Raw genomic sequence first — 20128 nt, 5'->3', positions numbered from 1 at the left:
GGTGGCTCCAAAGTCAGTGGGGCAATGGATCCACTCCGGGTTTTAGTCAGCACTTTCAAGGGGCTATCGAAGGTGCTGAAAGTTTGTCCCAATTCTTTTTATTCATCATCATCATCATTTTATTGTATTTGACTAAAAGCCATTACAAACCAAGTAAAAAAATATGTATATAATAACAAAGTACAGACAAATTCAATTTAACAAATCCTCTTTAGAATCCACTTCAATCACACTCAAAGTAATTGCACAAATATGTTTTGCTGCCTGAGCAAAGAAAGCTGTTTTGTATGTAACATATGGATCACAATCTGACAGTAACCAACATACTTTCACAAAGGTAGTCTCACCCGGTAGAGATGTCAAAATCTGTCCCAGGAATCTCTCCCTGGGAATTTGATATAAATGATAGTATATTAAGTAGTGTGAAATCCTCTACCTCTCCCCCACCACAAATACAGAGCCGTAGATTTCTTGGAACACCCCTATATCTTCCATCCAAAAAAGCTGAGGGCATAGTCTGAAATCGTAATTCTGTGAATACGGTTCTCAGAGAAGCAAAGGTAAGCATTTGTAGATAATGAGCTCTTTCATGGTTTGTTTTCAACAAACAATACCAATAAGAACAATCTGAGGATTTGATTAAATCTAAATCCTGATTATTATCCATCCTGTGTATCCAATCTCTCAATTTATTTTTGATTCCCAGGATGATAAAAATATCTGATGGGAGGTTTTAAAGCTCAGCAACTCTTGGCATAGCTTGACCCATCCACCCTTCCTCCATTGTTCTCTCAAGTAGAGCTTTGGAAGGTGGTCTTCTGATCCTTAGCTTTAACTGATACCATGCCTGTCTCTGTCCTAAGAAATGGGGCTGGGTCCCTGGGGGTACTGCTAATAAGTATCTCAGAAACTTGTTTTGGCAGACCTCCAACTCCTTCAAGTTTTTCTGCCTTGTCCCCCAGATCTCAATGCTGTACTGGATTTGGGCCGCCACTTTCCCGAGGAACACTTTCAGTGCTGGATTTACCAACCTGCCTCTCCTAGAATATTTTTTTTTAGAATAGCTCAGATTATTTTCTGTGCTGTTATTTTAGCATTCTGTAGGAGAATGTTCCAAGATTTTTTCTCGTCAAAATATATTCCAAGGTACTTGAAGAAGAAAACCTATTCTATCTTGTTTCCACCTAGCCGCCAGTTATTCTTGGGGGGGGGGCATCTGCCAAAACCCATCACTTTAGATTTAACATAATTAATTACAAGCTGTACTATTTGACAATAATCATAAAATTTATTCAAGCTTCTCTTTGGCCCAATTTTGTTCCTAGATAACAGTACCAAATCATCTCCATATATTAATATAGAAGTTTTACGGTTACCTATTGATGGAGGGAAATGCTCTGGGGGGTTTAACTCAGTTATCATGTCATTAATATAACGATTAAACAGAAGGGGCTCTAGCAAACAGCCTTGTTTAACTCCTTTGATTGTACAAATTTCCTCTGTCAGTCTTCCATCTGTGCTGACTCTTACCCTCGTAATTGTATTTGTGTAAAGTTCCCGAATCAGAAACAACAGTCTTTTATCAATGTTAGTCCCTTATCCCACAGTCAGTTCCTATTGATTGAGTCAAAGACTGAGGAGAAGCCAAGAAAAGCAGCAAAAAGCCTCCTAGAAGGACCACTGGTATATTTATGAATTAAATGATGTAACACAAATATCTGGGCTAGTGTGCTATGGCCTTTCCTAAATCCAGTTTGCTCCTGATGAAGGATATTATTTTCATCTGCCCAGCCTGTCAACTTCTGGAGGAGGATGTGACTATAAATCTTAGAGCTGACATCCAATAAACTAATTGGTCGGTAGTTCTAAGGTTTAGATTTATCTCCTTTCTTATAAATTGGAAGTATTATAGTCAATTTCCATCCCTTGGGGAAAACCCCTGTGGTATTAATACAGGAGAATAATTTAGCCAAGAGAGGAGTCCACCGTTCGGAAATACTCTTAAAAACCTCTGTGGGATCATATCCACACCAGGTGCTTTCCCTGCCGCTAGGACATGAATAAGTTTGCTCACTTCTTGTTCTGTAACCGGGGGCCATTCTTTAAGGGCTGTCAACAAATCCAAATCGGGAGTTGGACCGTTAGTACCATTGTTTTTATCACTTCCAAAGATGTTACTATAGTAAGTATGCCAAACGTTTGCTGAAATACATGCCTCCAATATTGGATTTAATCCCTTAATTCTTTTTATTCACCTTTTCTTTCTTTCTTTCTTTGCTAACACATAGCAACAACCTCACAAGGTCGTTCTGGCCTGACTTTGGCTGTGAATGAAATCAACAGTGACTCACAGGAGGAAAATAAAAACCTGCCCTATAAAATGCAGCCTGTATTGAGGCAGTAAACAAGTCTGCATATTCAATGGGTAAGACGTTATTAACCTTTTCTCTGGTCTAGCTCCCAAAAGGGACTTTCATCCAGGGGCCAGAGTTTTATTGGGATATATTAATCTTGCTGGCATGATCTAAAGCACAGTGGCCGGGTAAGTAGGGCACTTGGCTTTATTTACCAATTGTGACAAGTTTGAGTTTTACTAATTCTCAAAAGGTATGGCTATTCTAAGCGCATCAGTATTTTATGGATTACAGCAGGAGTGGGCAACCTGCAGCCCTCAGATCTATTTTTATGGGGCTGTCAGAGCAAAAGCCCTCGGCAAGTGTTCAGTTCAGACCTCTGGCAAGAACAAACTTTACCTCCCTCAGTAGCCTCCTGGAGGGGGAGGAAAATGAAGACACGCACACAAAGAGAGAGAGAGAGAGAGAGAGAGAGAGAGATCCTATCAGCCCCAGCCAGCATGGCCAATGGTCAGGGATGGTGGGAGTTGGTGTCTAACAACACTTGGAGGGCCTACAGGTTCCCCTTCTCTGCTTTTGAGGCCAAAACTCTTCCTAGCCTGGACAGGGCTATCTCCAAGCCAAAGGTTTTAAAAGGACTCAACTTTATCACTGCAATCCTTTGAAACACAGGCTGGGTGCAACCTCGGCAAACTGGGCACCAGGCAATAGTACAGGAGGAAGCATTCAGCTCCAGCGGGACTCAATTTGTTGCTAGGATCCGTCTTTTGGCAATTATCTCTGATAGTACCATTAAGTAGCGGGCAAATCAGAGTGAGGATTGCAAGGCCACCAAACGGTTTCCAGGGGTATTTGTGGAAGCTGGTGTCAATAGAATGGTAATTGCAAAATCTGAAACAGAAGTGTTAATGATGCTTCTGTTAGCACTTACTGACTGGAAGAGGTGGACATGCTGTCCCAGATCTATTTAGGCCTAGTTCTCACTGAAGTGGCATATCTGTCTCTGGGCTATACAAGTGGGAGTTCTTACAATGGAATGTTCCCCCATGAAGAAGAGGGGGAGCCCTCCATGTATAATGCTAGCATATCAGGAAGAAGGCTCAGCCAGAATGCTTCTACTTGCTATCTATAGCACTAGGTTCCCCCTTGATCCTAATTCTCATATTCACTAATATGCAAAAAAACCTTGCAGTTTAAAAACGTACTTATAGCCAACAGATCTTTCTATTAAACTTTAAAAAGCAGGGAAATTGGGCAGCTATAGTGAATGCACCAGGGGAACAGGAGACCTGACCTCCTCTCTGAGATATTGGACTGCCCTACAAATTTGTCACAATGCAAACACCATTTGGGTTGGTCTTTCACAGTCCAATCCACTTCCTGCATAGCGTGGAAGAATTTGGTAACATGTGCCTCTGAGCATATGGTGAGTGGTGGCAACACCTGCCATCTCCAAAGATGGAGAATTACAAAAGGAGGAGGGGGAGAGAGGAGGGCAAGGAGGAGGAGGGGGAAGCAGGCATTTGGAAGGGATGGGGATGGGGAGGAAGGGGCAAAGGAAGGGGGAGGGAAGGGGCATGAGGGAGGGGATAGGAGGGAAGAGAAGGGGGTCAGGTTTGATCATTTGCATGCTTTTTGAGTTCAGTGGGATTTTCTTCTGTTCAATCATGCTTAGGATAGGTGAAACTGACCTGGGGAAGGGGCAGGGAGGGCAGGAGAAGGGCAAGAAGGGGAGGGCGAGGGGAGGAGATTGGGTGGGTGGGCACTGGGCAGAGGGGAAGCTGCTTTACTTTCCAAAAGGAAAACACTGTAAACAGTATCATTCTTTTTCAGGGTTTCCCCCACCTTTTTATTCTACAGCAGGCACACATAGCCTCACACCCAAATTTAAACCAAAGCTGTCACTGGCCACATCCACACCAGACCTTTATTTCACTTTAAACAGTCATGGCTTCTCCCTAAGAATCCTGGGAAGTGTCATTAGTGAGGGGTGCTGAGAGTTGCTAGGAGACGCCCTGTTCCCCTCACAGAGCTTCAGTCAGAAGCCAGGACCGTCTAAAGTGAAATCAAGGTCTGGTGTGGGCGTGGCCCCCTGATTAGGCAAGCCCAGCAGCTGTGAGTCACTTTTAGAACACTGACAGTTGGTTCTTACTGAGCATGCCTGGGCTTATCATTGAGTTCAATAATAAATTTCTTAAATTAATTAAAAATCAGCCACACATTTTTTTAACTTTTAGACTGCAGGAGATGAAAGTCAGAGTATGGGGCAAGGTTCGTAATAGGATTATTGGTACTCTGTGAACATGGCTGATTTTAAATTAATTTCAACAAATTAGGAGATCACTGACAGAAAAAAGTCCAAAAGGGGTCTGGGGTTTTCTCTCTCTCTCTCTCTTTACACTTTGAGCTCTCGGAGTGTATCGTCATGAAAATTTAGAGGGTTGTTAAGCAAGCGTTTCTGAGTTCAGGACTATAAGTTTTGTAAGGTTTTGTTTTGAAGTGAGCTTATGGGAAGGATCAGAATGACATGGGGGTATTTTCGATTTAACACGGCAGGATGCAAAAAATCCATGCTGGCTATAGTATACAGCCAATCTCTTGGCTGTATAATAACTAAGATAGTACTTGAATTATAGGACTTACATCTGTGCTTAATGAAATTTACAAAATAACACTAAGTCATAGGCGGTTATGGGGAGAAGTGGTGACTGCAGCTGGGTGTTTGTTTATGTCAAGAGTAGGGAGCCTTTTCCAAACCAAGGGCCACATTCCCTTCTGGGCGACCTTCCAGGGGCGACATATCCGTGGTGGGCAGGGCCAGAGGCAAAAATGGGCAGAGCAACAAATGTAAATTTTACCTTTATGCAGTCGACTAGTTTCTACACAACACTCACACACCCCTCTCTGTCCTCCATCCAGACAAGCAAGAAGCATGACTAGAACATAGGAAGCTGCCTTATACTGAGTCATTGTTCCATTGCCTACGCTGCGGCTCTCCAGAATACCACACTAGGTACATTCCCAGCCCTACCTGGAGGTACTGGAGATTGAACTTGAGATCTTCTGCATGCAAAGCAGATGCCCTAACCCAGAAAGACAGCCCTTCCCCCATCATCCCTGACCATTGGTCATGATGGGAGGTGAAGTTCTCTAGCCCTTCTTCTCTGTTGGAGATCAAAGAGGTCATGGATTGTCAGGGGTCAACGACATATTCGAGGGCTACTCCATTCTGAGGGCTACTCTACCCTGGCCCACAGGACATGGTAGATACATCGGTAGCCCGCTGTAATGAGTTTGCTAAGCACTTCCAGCATAAGATCTTATGCATTCGTCGGGACCTAGATTCCCATTTTATGACAGTTAGTCCTAATGAGGTGTCTGGAACACAGTCTAGTCATGTTTTGTTGGATGAGTTTCAGTCGGTTCAGTTCGAGGACGTGGACAAGGTGCTTGGACAGGTACGTGCAACCACTTCAGTACTTGATCTTGGCTTATAAAAACTAGCAAGGATGGAACAGCTGGCTGGGCCAAGGAAGTGATAAATGCCTCTTTACGAGAGGGAGTGGTCCCTGGCTGTCTGAAAGAAGCGGCGGTGAGACCACTCCTGAAAAAACCTTCCTTGGACCCAGAGGACTTCATCAACTATAGACCAGTGGCAAATGTTCCATTCTTGGGCAAGGTCTTGGAACGAGTGGTTGCTGACCAGCTCCAGGCACTATTGGATGAAACCGATTATCTAGATCCATTTCAGTCGGGTTTCAGACCTGGTTTTGGCACTGAGACGGCCTTGGTCGCCCTGTGTGATGACCTATATCGGGAGAGAGAGACAGAGGGAGTGTAACTCTGTTGATTCTCCTTGATCTCTCAGCGGCTTTTGATACCATCGACCATGGTATCCTTCTGGAGAGACTTGCGGAGTTGGGTGTTGGAGGCACTGCTTGGCAGTGGTTCCGCTCCTACTTGGCGGGCCGTCTCCAGAAGATAATACTTGGGGAACATTGTTCGACCCCGTGGGTTCTCCAATATGGGGTCCCGCAGGGTTCGGTCTTGTCTCCCATGCTCTTTAATATCTATATGAAGCCGTTGGGTGCAGTCATCCGGAGTTTTGGAGTGCGTTGTCATCAGTACGCTGATGACACGCAGCTCTACTTCTCCTTTTCATCTTCTTCAGGTGAGGCGGTCGATGTGCTGAACCGTTGTCTGGACGCGACAATGGACTGGATGAGAACTAACAAATTGAGACTCAATCCAGATAAGACTGAGATGCTGCTGGTAGATGGTTTCTCTGGTCAGATGGTGGATACATACCCTGTCCTGGACGGGGTTACACTCCCCCTAAAGGATCAGGTTCGTAGTTTGGGAGTCGTTTTAGACTCTTCCCTATCACTCGAGGCCCATGTAGCCTCGGTGGCACGGAATCCGTTTTACCAACTTCGGTTGGTAGCCCAGCTACGTCCCTATCTGAGTAAGGAGGACCTTACATCAGTGGTTCATGCTCTGGTAACCTCACGTTTGGACTACTGCAACGCGCTCTACGTAGGGCTACCCCTGAAGACGGTTCGGAAGCTACAGCTAGTGCAAAATACGGCGGCCAGACTGCTAACAAGAACTAAGCGGTCTGAGCATATAACACCTGTTCTGGCTCGCCTGCACTGGCTTCCAATATGCTACCGGGCCAGATTCAAAGTGTTGGTATTAACCTATAAAGCCTTATACGGCGCGGGACCACGATACCTGCAGAAACGCCTCTCCCGTTATGAACCGGCTCGTACACTACGGTCTACTACGAAGGCCCTCCTCCGGGTCCCGACCCATAGGGAGGCCCGGAGGGTAGTAACAAGATCTAGGGCCTTCTCAGTGGTGGCCCCCGAATTGTGGAATAGTCTCCCCGAGGAGGTACGCCTGGCGCCGACACTATTATCTTTTCGGCGCCAGGTTAAAACCTTTCTCTTCTCTGAGGCATTTTAATCTAAGTTATTTATGTAAATGTTGTAATTAGTATTTTAGATGATGTACTTTTATATTTGTTATATTGATCTTGTAATTTTATTGTTGTATATGTTTCTATGTTTGCCGCCCAGAGAGCTGTTTGCTAGTCGGGCGGGATATAAGCTGAATAAAATAAATAAATAAATAAATATTCCAGCCAGGCAAAAACACATGAGAGTGCAAAGCAGGACCAATGAGGGGTGTTGCCTGGGGGAGAGTTCTGATGACCGAATAGAGAGGCCTGGAGGGGTACATTTCTCCCCCTCTCCAAACCTGAGGTTCCCCAGCCCTGCTTTATGACTTTGTTTTTTTCTTTCTTCTGTCTTTCTTATGAACAACCCTTCTGTTATATGTCAGTCTCTAAACCCTGCAAATAAACAAGCATCATTGCTCTTCCACTCCCAGTTGGCCTCCATGTTCTCCCACAGTGCCTGTTTCAATGCCCTCCCCAGTGGGGCTGCCATCTCCCCCACACACAGAGCAAGAGCAAAAATGTCTTTGGATACAACTGAATTGGAGGTGTAATTCACTATTTATTATTCTCCCCGTAATCTTCTGACCCAAAGGGAAAATTCCTAGCAAATATTATTTCCCAATACTGGCATAAAACACCGCAAGATATAGAGAGACAGAAGTTTTAATGTATCACTGGATTTGTATTACATATAGGACGGCATTATTTGCAACAGCTGCTAGGAAGCAACTTCACCACACATTTTTTTTTTAATGAATTCTGGTAACGATTTGAATGGAATTGAATGCTGTGAGGGGCAAAATAGAGTGGATTCCGATTTTATGTACGTTTTTTGTTGAAGAACACTGTCAGTCTTTGTTATTCCCTGTAATTAATCTGCATGAATTGATTGATGTATGTATGGACAAAGACTTCTTGCAACGATAATTGGTTATGTGCATTAAAATGTATTGCTACATTCCACACACAAACACACACAATGTCTCTGGAACAACACTGCATCGTGACATCGCTGTATGCCTCTGAACGCCAGTTGCTGGGAATCACAGGGCGGGGAGGGCTGAGGCACTCAGCTCCTGCTTACAGGCTTCTCATTGCCATCTGGCTGGCCACCGCAAGAATAGTATGTCGGACTAGATGAGCTATTGGCCTGATCCAGCAGGGCTGTTCTGATGTTCAAACAGGCAATGTGGGGGAACATGGAAGCCCACAGGCACCAAAAGCATAAAAGGAGCAGTGGTTCTTAAGGACAGAAGAGGGGAGAACACCTGCAACAAATATGCTCCCCAGGCCCTCAAAATATTAAGAATTTCTTCACCCGCCCTTCAAACAATAGCCCAAAATGCCTCCCCACTTTTGCAGCTGATGATGGAGGTTGGGAAAGTGGGACAGCCAGTTTGCTCCATTCGCTGTTGCCTTGTCTATTTATTTCCCATCTCCAGATGCCAAACCATCCCTAGTTCTTCTTGCTATTAATTCTTCCTAATTTATCCATTCCCACTAATTTATCCATTCCTGCCCCTCCCAGGTTTTCCTTCTGCTAGGGATGGGAGAGATATTTGAACCAGTTTAATGCTGAATTTATCAAATTCACACTTTCTGAAACAACATGAGAACCGAAACACAGCCATCCTTTTAAATTCACACTTATCCGAATTTTGCGATGCAGTTCTCCAACTGAGGTATGTTTGCAAAACTGCATATATTAGGGGAAAGTGTGCATAAAGATGATTATATTGGTGAAAATAACATATAAAATGCATTGTATTAGGAGAAGTTGCTTGCAATAATGTGTTCATTAGTCAAAACTGCACAATGAGAAATTCTCATTAAAGCTCTAGAGAATTCTTACAAGAATTTTTTTAAAAAAAACCTCAAATTGCTGCAGAAAAGTGAAAAACTGAATTCAAGTTTGAAAAAATGAGAAACTGAGAAAACTGAAACTGACAGATCCTTCCATCCCTGCCTTCTGCAAATTCCTTTCTTAAATGGCATATAATGTGCAAGTGTCAAGGTTTACCCACCACTTACCCTCCCATTCTAATATAGTAGGAATTTGGAAGTTGGTCTTTCCCCCCCCCCCTATGGCAACCTTTACTTTTTATCGATAACCTTGCTGCTGATAACTAAATGAAGGGAATATTACCTTTGTCTATATCCTAATCCTTTACAAAAACTTAATGGAATTAACCATTTTTGTCCATCTCTTATACAGATCAGCAAGCTTTGTCTTCCATCTGTTGGATTTATTCTCTCTGTCTCTTCCTCCCTCTCTCTCCCTTTTTCCCTCCTTCCCTCTCTCTCTCTCTCTCTCACACACATACACATACACACACTATTAATGTAGCAAAACAAAAGGCCCCTTCATATGCCCTTTTTATTGTGTGTACATGACCATTTGTGCTCATCATGGCACTGGGGTGGTTGTACATAATCCTACTTTCTACAGTGTTTGTGCCAGCAAAGGTCTTGGGCTGAATATACATACTGCTTTATTTCCAGACGGTGCAGCTGAAATCCTATAAATGTTGATGCCACAAATGTTCCAGGGTTCTGTTGCTCTTTTGTCCTACTTTTGTTGTGCTATATAGTGCAAGAATGCCCTTCCTGACAGTAATAATGTGGTAATATTGGGAAAGTGTCACAGAACAGCTAATAAAGCTGAATGATCGGTAGACAGTCCAGTATAAATCCACTACTAATGCATGCTTGAGGGCTTCCCAAGGGCATCTGATTGGCCACTGTGAAAACAGGATGCTGGACTAGATGGGCCACTGGTCAGATCCAGCAGGATCTTCTTATGTTCTTATGTTCATGATTATTGTGCCAATGACATGTTGCAGAATACACCTGCACAAAAAATACCAGTCTAGAAGGGCTCAAAGTAGCTTCCCCCCCCCCATGAAAACAGGACCCTGGAAAGTGATTTTCTCCCCACCCTCTGCATATTGAAAAATTACTGGGAATTGGGTGGTGGTGGAATGGAACAGAGGAATGAATGAAAGAGAAGCAGTCAGAGCAAACAATCTAATCTGAAGTCTGCAATATCTGATCAACATGCAAATATGTAAGCAAGCATGCCAACTCTGTTTTAGACTACTTCTAATGTAGTTGATCCTCCGTGGTGCAGAGTGGTAAGCAGCGGTAACGCAGCCGAAGCTCTGCTCACGGCCGGAGTTCGATTCCAACAGAAGGAGGAAGTCGAATCTCCGGTAAAAGGGGTCGAGGTCCACTCAGCCTTCCATCCATCCGTGGTCAGTAAAATGAGTACCTGGCATATGCTGGGGGGTAAAGAAAGGCCAGGGAAAGAACTGGCAATCCCACCCCATATATACGGTCTGCCTAGTAAACGTCGCAAGACGTCACCCTAAGAGTCAGAAACGACTAGCACTATAAGTGCGGGGACACCTTTACCTTTTTTAATGTAGTTGATCTGTCACCCTAGGATCCTTTAATCATATCTAATCCCCTCCCCAACACACACACACCCAACCATTCTTTTAATATAATCTTATCTTTTGGTGCTGCTGAGCTAGCTGAGAACTTTGATGGCTTCCTGAAGAGTTATTTCCGTCGCTTATAAAGCAATCAAAACATGATGAATGAGCTGAGCATGGTGGGGAAATGCACATTTCCGTCTTTCATGGGGCTGCTAAAGAAACAGCAGCCTTGTCAGGAAACGAGATGACACTCCCTTGCACTTTCACACTCACATAAAAAGTGATGGGAGATTTTTGTGTTGGCAACAGCAGCAATGATGCGATTTCATTCCATTTTATTTCCGTATCAGACCCTGGGCACACTGGAATATATAAAGTTGCATGGTATGAAATAATAAAAGAATATGTGAGTGGTCATAATAAGCAAAAAACTTCACCGATTCATTTTCATTACAGCAGCCGCGTGATGGTAATTCACGACAGGTGACTCCACAATGCTGCTCCCTTTTCTACTGTGTATAGCATTTGGGAGTGGATGTGTCTCTTAACATAGCTTAGGACATGCATGGACCTGAGACATCACACAGCCACAGTCAATCAAGGGAAGGCATCAGAGCGCCCCTTTGAAGGCTGCCTCTCCTTCAATGACACTTGCTTTTGCAGCAAGCACATACCCACTGCTACTTATTGGAGGAGAGAAAAGGAATTGGGGGGGTGTTAGTTCCATGCTAATGAGGACGTTTTACACTTGTTGTGCACCATAATCGGGGGAGGAACCTGTAAGTACGCCTCACCAGATAAATCAGCAGTGCAAGCCCTAACTAGGTCACAGTGGAAGGTATAGGTACAGTATAGATGGAGTGGACAGCCACAAGGTATTTTGATGAGCACTCTGAGATATCAGATAGAAAAGAGTTAACACACACAACCTCTTCCCCCACCCAAGCCATTGCTACGCTGCAGTTACCAACCTCCAAATGTCAGTTATAAGAAATGGCCATGAAAAACCTTTCTGCACAGGCAAAGGGATGGCAGTAGTTCACATTTTGGCTGCATGCTTTGCACAGAGAATCATAGAGTTAGAAGATGTCTTGGAGGTCATCTAGTCCTACCCCAAATCAATGGAGGGATCTGCCATGCAGGCTGCATCTGTAGCATCCCTTTCAGATGGCCATCCAGCTTCTGCTTCACCTCTAGCAAAGGAGAGCTGAGAGGCAGCCTGTTGTACTCATACAATTAGGAAATTCCTCCAAATGTTTAGCCAAAATCTGCTCCCTTGCCATTTCCACCCACAGGTTCTAGTCCTGCTTTCAGGAGCAAAGAGAAGAGGTCTGCTCCCTCTTCTATGGAAGGTTCATCAGATGTTCTTGGACTACAATTTCCCATAATCCCCAGCCACTTAGTCACTGGTCAAGGGATTGTAGGAGTTGTAGTCCAACAACATCTGGGGACCCAAAGTTGAAGAATACTGTTCAGTGTGACAGACATATGAAGCATTAGCCGAATTTCCCAGACAACTGGAGGATTAGGGGGGACTTGTTTGTTAAGGTTCTGCTCTCCTTGTCCCTGTGCCAGGACTTCTCCAGCACTGACTTCATTCCCAGTTTTTAGTCCTGGAGAGTTCAGTTAGAACTTGCTGCCCACTAGACTGGGCATGAACTGAACACCACAACCACTGGTGTCATGCTGTATACAACAGCTTCTGTTTTTAGAGCACGGGTGTCTAACTGCCAGTTTGGGGGGTGGCTGGATCAAGCCAATTTTTCTGGTCCAGAGGCTTTGCTACTAGCCCTTTCTTAAGATACCTTGAAGCCACCTTCAAAGGCTAAGTCCTCCCAAATCCTAGTCCAATATGGCTGGGGAAACCAGGGAGGTCCTCTCTTTGCCTTCCCTGCAAGTAGGAGAAGGGACTGTAGTGGAGCCAAGAGTCATCAGCTTCCCAAAATAGGTTCAGCACCTTGGGCGGCTCCTTAAAAGTTCAGACTAAATCCTGGAGCAGATTCGCTGCCCCACTGACATGCCTCCACTCCACTTTCCATACACACCCATTGCTTCCTCTGGACTATTTAAGGCATGGAGCCTTCAGAGTCCTTCACTGGACCCTGGTGGTAGCAGCTGCTCTCTGCCCCACCTTGATTTTGCCTGTACTGACTGGGTAGCATCAGTCTAAGCTCCTGGACAGGTGGATTGGGACTGCCTTAAAGGGAAGGTCACAGCAAACACCTGGAGAAACCAAGACAATCTCCAGCTTATCTAAATGACCATATCTACTTTTGCCACATCCATGCAGCACTCGGGCCAAAAAGAAAAACAGGTTAGCCTCCCCTGTTGTACCACACTTTTTTTAAAAAAAAAAATGTCTTCTTTTATGTGTGCAGTGTCTTCATCCACCTTGAAGTCCTTCCAAGTGGGTCTTTAATTTCATGTGTCTTTAACCAAGACAGATGCTTAATCACTACAAATTATGGCACACCAGGGACACACCAGTTACAAGGACACAGTGAATCTATATGCTTAGTCTCCTGTCAGGTCACTTCCAGATAGGGGATGGATTCAGTTTGCTTTTAAAGACAGATCTCCCTAATTTGCACATTCGGAAACAATTCAAGAACCAAAACACACCCATCCCTCAAAATTTGCACTTCTCTGAATTTTGCAGTGCAGTTCTCTAGCCAAGCAGTGTGTACAAAAATACAAGTACTGAGGTCAAGTGCTTATAAAACTACATATATTCATGAAAATAACATACAAAAATGCATTATATTAGGGAAAACTTGCTCTTCAAAAATGTTTTTGTTAGGGAAGATTACATACAAACATAAGTATGTTTGGAAAAATTCATTGATGAATTTTCATGAGACTTTTTTTTTAAGTGATCTAATGTGGAAATGTGGAGAACCAAATTTAAAGGGGGGAGAGAGAAACAGAGACGCCAAAATGGACAGATTCATTCATCCCTACTTCCAGATAACCTCTTTATTGACCATTTATCCTGATTTGTTTTCATAACGTTTGTGGGGAAGTTCTATGATGGTAGTTTATTGAGCATTCATTTTGAATCATTTGCAGGCAGGTAGTATAGTGTTGTGACAAGCTATTATCTCACGCTTTCCGGTGCATTTTCCATCACTTCCCTTACTGCAAAAAAGTCAGGTATCATTGGTTTCTTTAAAATGGTAGCACGTTTGTTGTTCAAAAGCACCAAATCCACAGAGCTACAATTTCCAGAGTTCCCTGGGAAGAGGGATTGATGATTAAAGGACTCATAGCTCTGTGAAGGGAACAGGGGTCTCCTAACAACTCTCAGTACTCTTAATAAACTACAGTCACCAGGATTCTTTGGAGGAAGCCATGACTGTTTCAAGTGGTATGATACTGCTTTAAATACAGTTGGGGCCACACACAGGCATGCACATACCCTCCCTCCTTAGCAAATCAGCTGAGTAGGCTATAACAATTGGCATCCCTATCAGGGTGCTGAGCTTCACCCACTCTAACATTGGGTTGTGTTCAACTAAGTCCTATTCAGAGTAGTCCCATTGAAATGAACAAACCTAAGTGAGTCATGTGTATTAACACATTGAATTCAATGTGTCTAATATCAAAAATAGACAACTGACTTGGGGCAGGATCAAGCCCCCAAATTGGGGGTTAGGCATCCCCTATTCATAGCATTAACACTCCAACATTCTCCCCCATTAGATACCCTACATCAGTGGTTCCCCAAGAATATTTTCCCATGGACCACTGGAAAATAGATGAGGGCCTTGGTGGTTCACTTAATGATTTTTCTGCCTTTTGTAGCAATTGTAATATGTTGTGCTAGATGCTATATGATTCCAACTTGTATTTTTATTGTATCTTTTACTTCTTATATATAGGATTTGATTGTATTACAATTTGAATTCCACAGAATTAAAGTTGTAATCCAGTAAAATATAATCCAAGAAATCAAAGAAGCAATAAAAATACAATTAAAAATCAATATGGAAATTCAATATGATCGATGTGCTGTCTCCAGTCTTCAACCACAAATCCACAGGCATGCTACAGACCACCTGAATGGAGCTTGTGGCCCACTGGTGGTCCATGAAGCACAGTTTGGGAACCAGTGTAGTAGATGTTCCAAAAGATGCATTCAGAACTCTGAGATCAGCTCTGTGTGGGCAAACTGCTTTCTGTTTTTTCTCACTTTACACACAACCCAAATTAGCACATTCCTTAGGTGGAATGGGAAGAGAAGCTCTCCTCCTAAACGGCTAACTTCAGAGGACTCCAGTGAGGGAGCAATCTCCATAACTAGGAGACATATTGCTGCCTGAGGCAAAGGAGAAGATTTCCACCACCACTCCATGTAAAGAAGCTGACTGGACTGACAGTTGAATCTTCATTTAATACTGGCAATAGAATAATGATTTCCAACAAACCTGAAGACAGCAGGCTAGTTATGGGGCACATGACAAGCTGCATGGCATGTAGGATGAGGGAAAAATTCAATTCACTTTATATCTGAAGGTGAATCTACTTATTAGCACTTTCTGAAACAATCTGTGAAGCAAAATGCAGATCCTTTGAAATGTAGTTCTCCAGCCAGGTAATGTATACAATGTGCGTCATACTCAGTCAGTCCTCACTGGGCTGCTTTTGAAGAGTCTCACTGGTTACTTTGTTTTCACTTTTGCAAGCCTTAGAATGGCCAGGTACAAAAGCGGACAGGGCTCCTGCATCTTTAATAGTTGTGTAGAAGAGAAACGTTCAGCAGGTATAGTTAGGAGGTGGTCATCTTTTGCAACTAGCCACCCTAGCAAGACTGCTGCTCCCTATCTCTTGCATGTAAGTGATGCCGTTTTGACTAAACAAGGATCCACCATACTTGGAGAATAAGCTCAAAAGAACCCTTCCACAGCTGGTTAAATCTTCCCTCTCCTGCGATTCCCATGATGTTTGACCCCATGTTGCTCTTAAGTTTTTTCCTTAGCTCAAGAGTGTGTGGGGGGGGAGCAATTTCCATCATCGTGGCAGGAGGGAAGGTTAAGAACCTTTCTTTCTGTGCAACCTTCCCACTTGTGCTGCTTAGCTGATTGGGAAACAGATGAGAGTGGTGAAAGGGGAACTGGACTGCAGGGGGAAAAGTCCATCTTTTCTGGTACCTCATACCTTCTTCCTGCTGATCAGCTGATCAGTGGGAGGGTATGTTGTGGGCTGGGCAAGATTAGGCAGTAGATCAGCAGCAGCCTGGGTAGCAACGCACTTCTGAACAAGAGATTGGGGACAGGAAGGCATGTTCTTGGAGATTATGCATACTGGAGAATACTTGGAGATTATGCATGACTGGAGAATGTGTTTATTGCCTGGAGAATGTACAAAATGCAGTTGAGGTATGTATATTTCCCAAGGCATATTAGCCAGATAGAATATACAAAATTCAGCTGAGATATGCACATTCTGGAAACAAAGCCCTATGAGGAGAGACTGAAAGAACTGGGCATGTTTAGCCTTGAGAAGAGAAGACTGAGGGGGGATATGATAGCACTCTTCAAGTACTTGAAAGGTTGTCACTCAGAGGAAGGTCAGGATCTCTTCTCCATCATGCCAGAGTGCAGGACACAGAATAATGGACTCAACTTACAGTGGCTTTCTGTAAGCTGATTTCAGCTGAACATCAGGAAAACATTCCTGACTGTTAGAGAGGTACAACAATAGAACCAATTACCTAGGGGTGGGCTCTCCAATGCTGGAGGTGTTCAAGAGACAGCTAGATAGCCACCTGTCAGGTATGCTTTAATATGCATTGAGAAAGGGGTTGGACTCATTGACCTTATAGGCCCCTTTCAACTCTGTTGTTGTTGTTATGTGCCTCCAAGTCGACTACGACTCATGGCAACCCTATGAATCAGCAACCTCCAAGAGCATCTGTCATGAACCACCCTGTTCAGATCTTGTAAGTTCAGGTCTGTGGCTTCCTTTATGGAATCAATCCATCTCTTGTTTGGCCTTCCTCTTTTTCTACTCCCTTCTGTTTTTCCAAGCATTTTCAACTCTACTATTCTATAATTCTATGATTCAGCAAAGCCCTGTTGAGGATCATTCATAATAGCCAGAGAATATACAAAACTCAGCCAAGATATTCACATTCCCTAAAGCCTTTTGGGATTTTTCATAACGGATGGGGAATGTACAAATTCCACGTAACGTATGCACGTTTCCCAAGGCCCATTGGAGATTACACATATTAACTGGGTAATGTGCACAACTCCCTCTTTACGGAAGGTTACACGTGCACATTCTCCATGAGGCCTGCTGAATATGCACAACAGCCAGTTATTATGTACATTAACTTACATTCCCCTTAACATATATATAAACATCTAAACCTCATGATTACAATGAGAACTTTTCAAATGTGATAGAAAAAATGAAAAAAAATCAGAAATAAAGAGACATTTTTAAAGCCTGCCAACAAAGGTCTTTCAAGGACTTGCTCTCTTTTTTAAAAATTATGTTTGAACCCAACAGCTTCAGAATAAAAATGCTGCTGAACTGCAAACAGCTGCCAACTGTCCTCTTGGCACAACATCCAGGAAAATATGAAAAGATTACATTCATTCCATGTACCAAGATATGCATATTAGCTGTAGCCTTCTGACTTAAAATCTGTTTTTGATGTGGACATCAGTGCTGTTCACTGCTGGTTCTTGCCCAGAAAGGTTATTTGCCCAATCAGTCTTGCTGTTATGCGCAGGGAGGTAGCTCAGCCTGCTTGTAATCTCAGTGCACCTGTCACTTGCCCCTGCTTATTCCATATGTTTGCAATATCAGCAGGGCTTCGCTTGCACCAGGGATCTGTCCTGCAGTGTGTGGAAATCCTGAACAAAAAAAAAGCACAAAATCTGAGCATGTTAGGGACATAGAAAGCTGCCTTAACCCAGCCGGACCATTCATCCACTCCTCTCTCTATTGTCTATACTGACTGGCAGTGGCTCTTTGGGGTTTTAGACAGGTGGTCCTAGCTAGAGATGCCAGGGATTGAACCTGAGACCTTCTGGATGCAAAGCAGATGCTCTACCACTGAGCTACTGGGGTTCCCATGTTCAGGGTATCATCATAGCTGGACCCATACTGCTGCAATTTTAGGGAGGGCTGCCAGGTCCAAAATCATATGTCCAAGGCACCCCTCCAATTCTATATTTTAGGAGGCCCTTGAGTAAGCATGCTGCCCTCCTTGCCACAGTCGGCCTTGCCTACCATTCATTCATCTCCTTTCTCTAAGCCTAACTCATTGGCCGACCAGAAGGAGAGGGAAAGGCAAACAAACGCTGCTGCTCGGTCTCCTTGCCCATCCAGTCACAGAGGAGAGAGATACAGATAGCAATAATTAGGGGGAGGAACAGGAGAGCAAGGGACCTCTAGGGACTGTAGGGTTGCCAGGTCAGAAGCAGATTTGACCCTTTACTTCAGAAAGAGGTCTGAGAAATGAGTAAGAGTAAGAAGTATCTTTTAATATTGTTCTTTTCAATTCACTCTTGAATGCACATCATACCTAGGGCAGATCCACACCATTCATTTAAAGCACATTCAACACCCATTTGAAGCACATGAATCCCACCACAGAATCATGGGAACTGCACTTTGTTAAGAGTGGTGAGAACTATAACTGTGAGGGGGAAATGACACTTCCCAGAATTCTTTAGGGGAAGTCATGCGCTTTAAATTCGAGTTGGATGTGCTTTAAACGTATTGTGTGAATCCACTTAATAAATTTTGCCTGCATGTAAATTGTTTTAATTAATTTATCAAAATGGAAATGAGCTATAAACTGTAGTGGGTGACCATGCGCTACTCACCAACTCTCAGCCTATCTGCCCCTCAGGATGAAAACAATGGAGAACCATGACTACCCCAAGGCATACTTAAAATGTAAAATGTAAATGTAAATGTAAATTTAATTTTTAGGTCGCCTATCTGGCCGAAGCCACTCTAGGCGACGTACATATCAAATTTCAATAAAATACAATAAAATACAGTAAATACAATAAAATACAATATAGTCAGCAGTAATAAAACAACAGCATATACAGTACAAAACAACGGGCGTTCAGGTATTGTACAACCATAGTGTGAAATCGGAGACTTATAGGGACACAGTATGACAAAACTGGGCGGAAGTAACGAGTGGGGTACCACAGGGCTTGGTCCTGGGCCCAGTGCTCTTCAACATTTTTATTAATGACTTGGATGAGGAGGTACAGAGCATGCTTATCAAATTTGCAGATGATACAAAATTGGGGGGGGGCATAGCTAATACCGTGGAAGACAGAAAGAAAATTCAAAGGGACCTTGATAGGTTGGAGCATTGGGCTGAAAACAACAGAATGAAATTCAACAGGGATAATGCAAAGTTCTACACTTAGGAAAAAGAAACCAAATACACAGTTATAAGATGGGGGATACTTGGCTCAGCAATACAACATGTGAGAAGGATCTTGGAATTGTCGTTGATCACAAGCTGAATATGAACCAACAGTGTGATGTGGCTACAAAAAAGCCAAATGCTATATTAGGCTACATTAACACAAGTATAGTTTCCAAATTGCGTGAAGTATTAGTTCCCCTCTATTCAGCACTGGTTAGGCCTCATCTTGAATACTGCGTCCAGTTCTGGTCTTTGCACTTCAAGAAGAATGCAGACAAACTGGAACGGGTTCAGAGGAGGGCAACAAGGATGATTGGGAACTGGAAACAAAGCCCTATGAGGAGAGACTGAAAGAACTGGGCATGTTTAGCCTGGGGAAGAGAAGACTGAGGGGAGATATGATAGCACTGTTCAAGTACTTGAAAGGTTGCCACACAGAGGAGGGCTGGGATCTCTTCTTGATTGTCCCAGAGTGCAGAACACGGAATAATGGGCTAAAGTTGCAAGAAACCAGATTTCGACTGGACATCAGGAAAAACATCCTGTTAGAGCCATACGACAATGGAACCAATTACTAGAGAGGTAGTGGGCTCTCCAACATTGGAGGCATTCAAGAGGCAGCTGGACAGCCACCCGTCGGGAATGCTTTGATTTGGATCCCTGCATTGAGCAGGGGGTTGGACTTGTTGGCCTTATAGGCCCCTTCCAACTCTACTATTCTATGATTCTATGAAAATATTTATATAAGCATGACTATCAAATATGCAGAGCTTGGAAAAGTTACTTTTTTGAACTACAGCTCCCATCAGCCTAATCCAGTGGCCATGTTGCCTAGGGCTGATGGGAGTTGTAGTTCAAAAAAGTAACTTTCCAAGCTCTGCAAATATGTTTATTATTTATACAACCTGTAAAGATATTTATAGTGCAATCCTATGTTTGTTTACTCAGAAGCAAGTCC

General features: G+C 43.5%; 1 protein-coding gene across 3 annotated transcripts in view; it reads left to right on the top strand.

Moving 5' to 3' along the window:
• OPRD1 (opioid receptor delta 1) overlaps positions 1–20128 on the top strand; it is a 63973-nt gene that overhangs the window by 18456 nt on the left and 25389 nt on the right. The window contains exons 2-3 of one of the 3 annotated variants that reach the window (XM_061596422.1): positions 6003–6028; positions 10512–10529. The exons of the other annotated variants lie outside the window; for them this stretch is intronic. Coding sequence (XP_061452406.1) covers positions 6003–6028; positions 10512–10529 — 44 coding nt within the window. The remainder of the gene's footprint in view (positions 1–6002; positions 6029–10511; positions 10530–20128) is intronic. 3 annotated transcript variants of the gene reach the window in all.

This window comes from Rhineura floridana, chromosome 15, assembly GCF_030035675.1.
Source record: "Rhineura floridana isolate rRhiFlo1 chromosome 15, rRhiFlo1.hap2, whole genome shotgun sequence".
Taxonomy (NCBI): Eukaryota; Metazoa; Chordata; class Lepidosauria; order Squamata; family Rhineuridae; genus Rhineura; species Rhineura floridana.
Note: the sequence above shows the minus strand (reverse complement) of the source record. Positions and strands in the feature narration are given on the sequence as shown.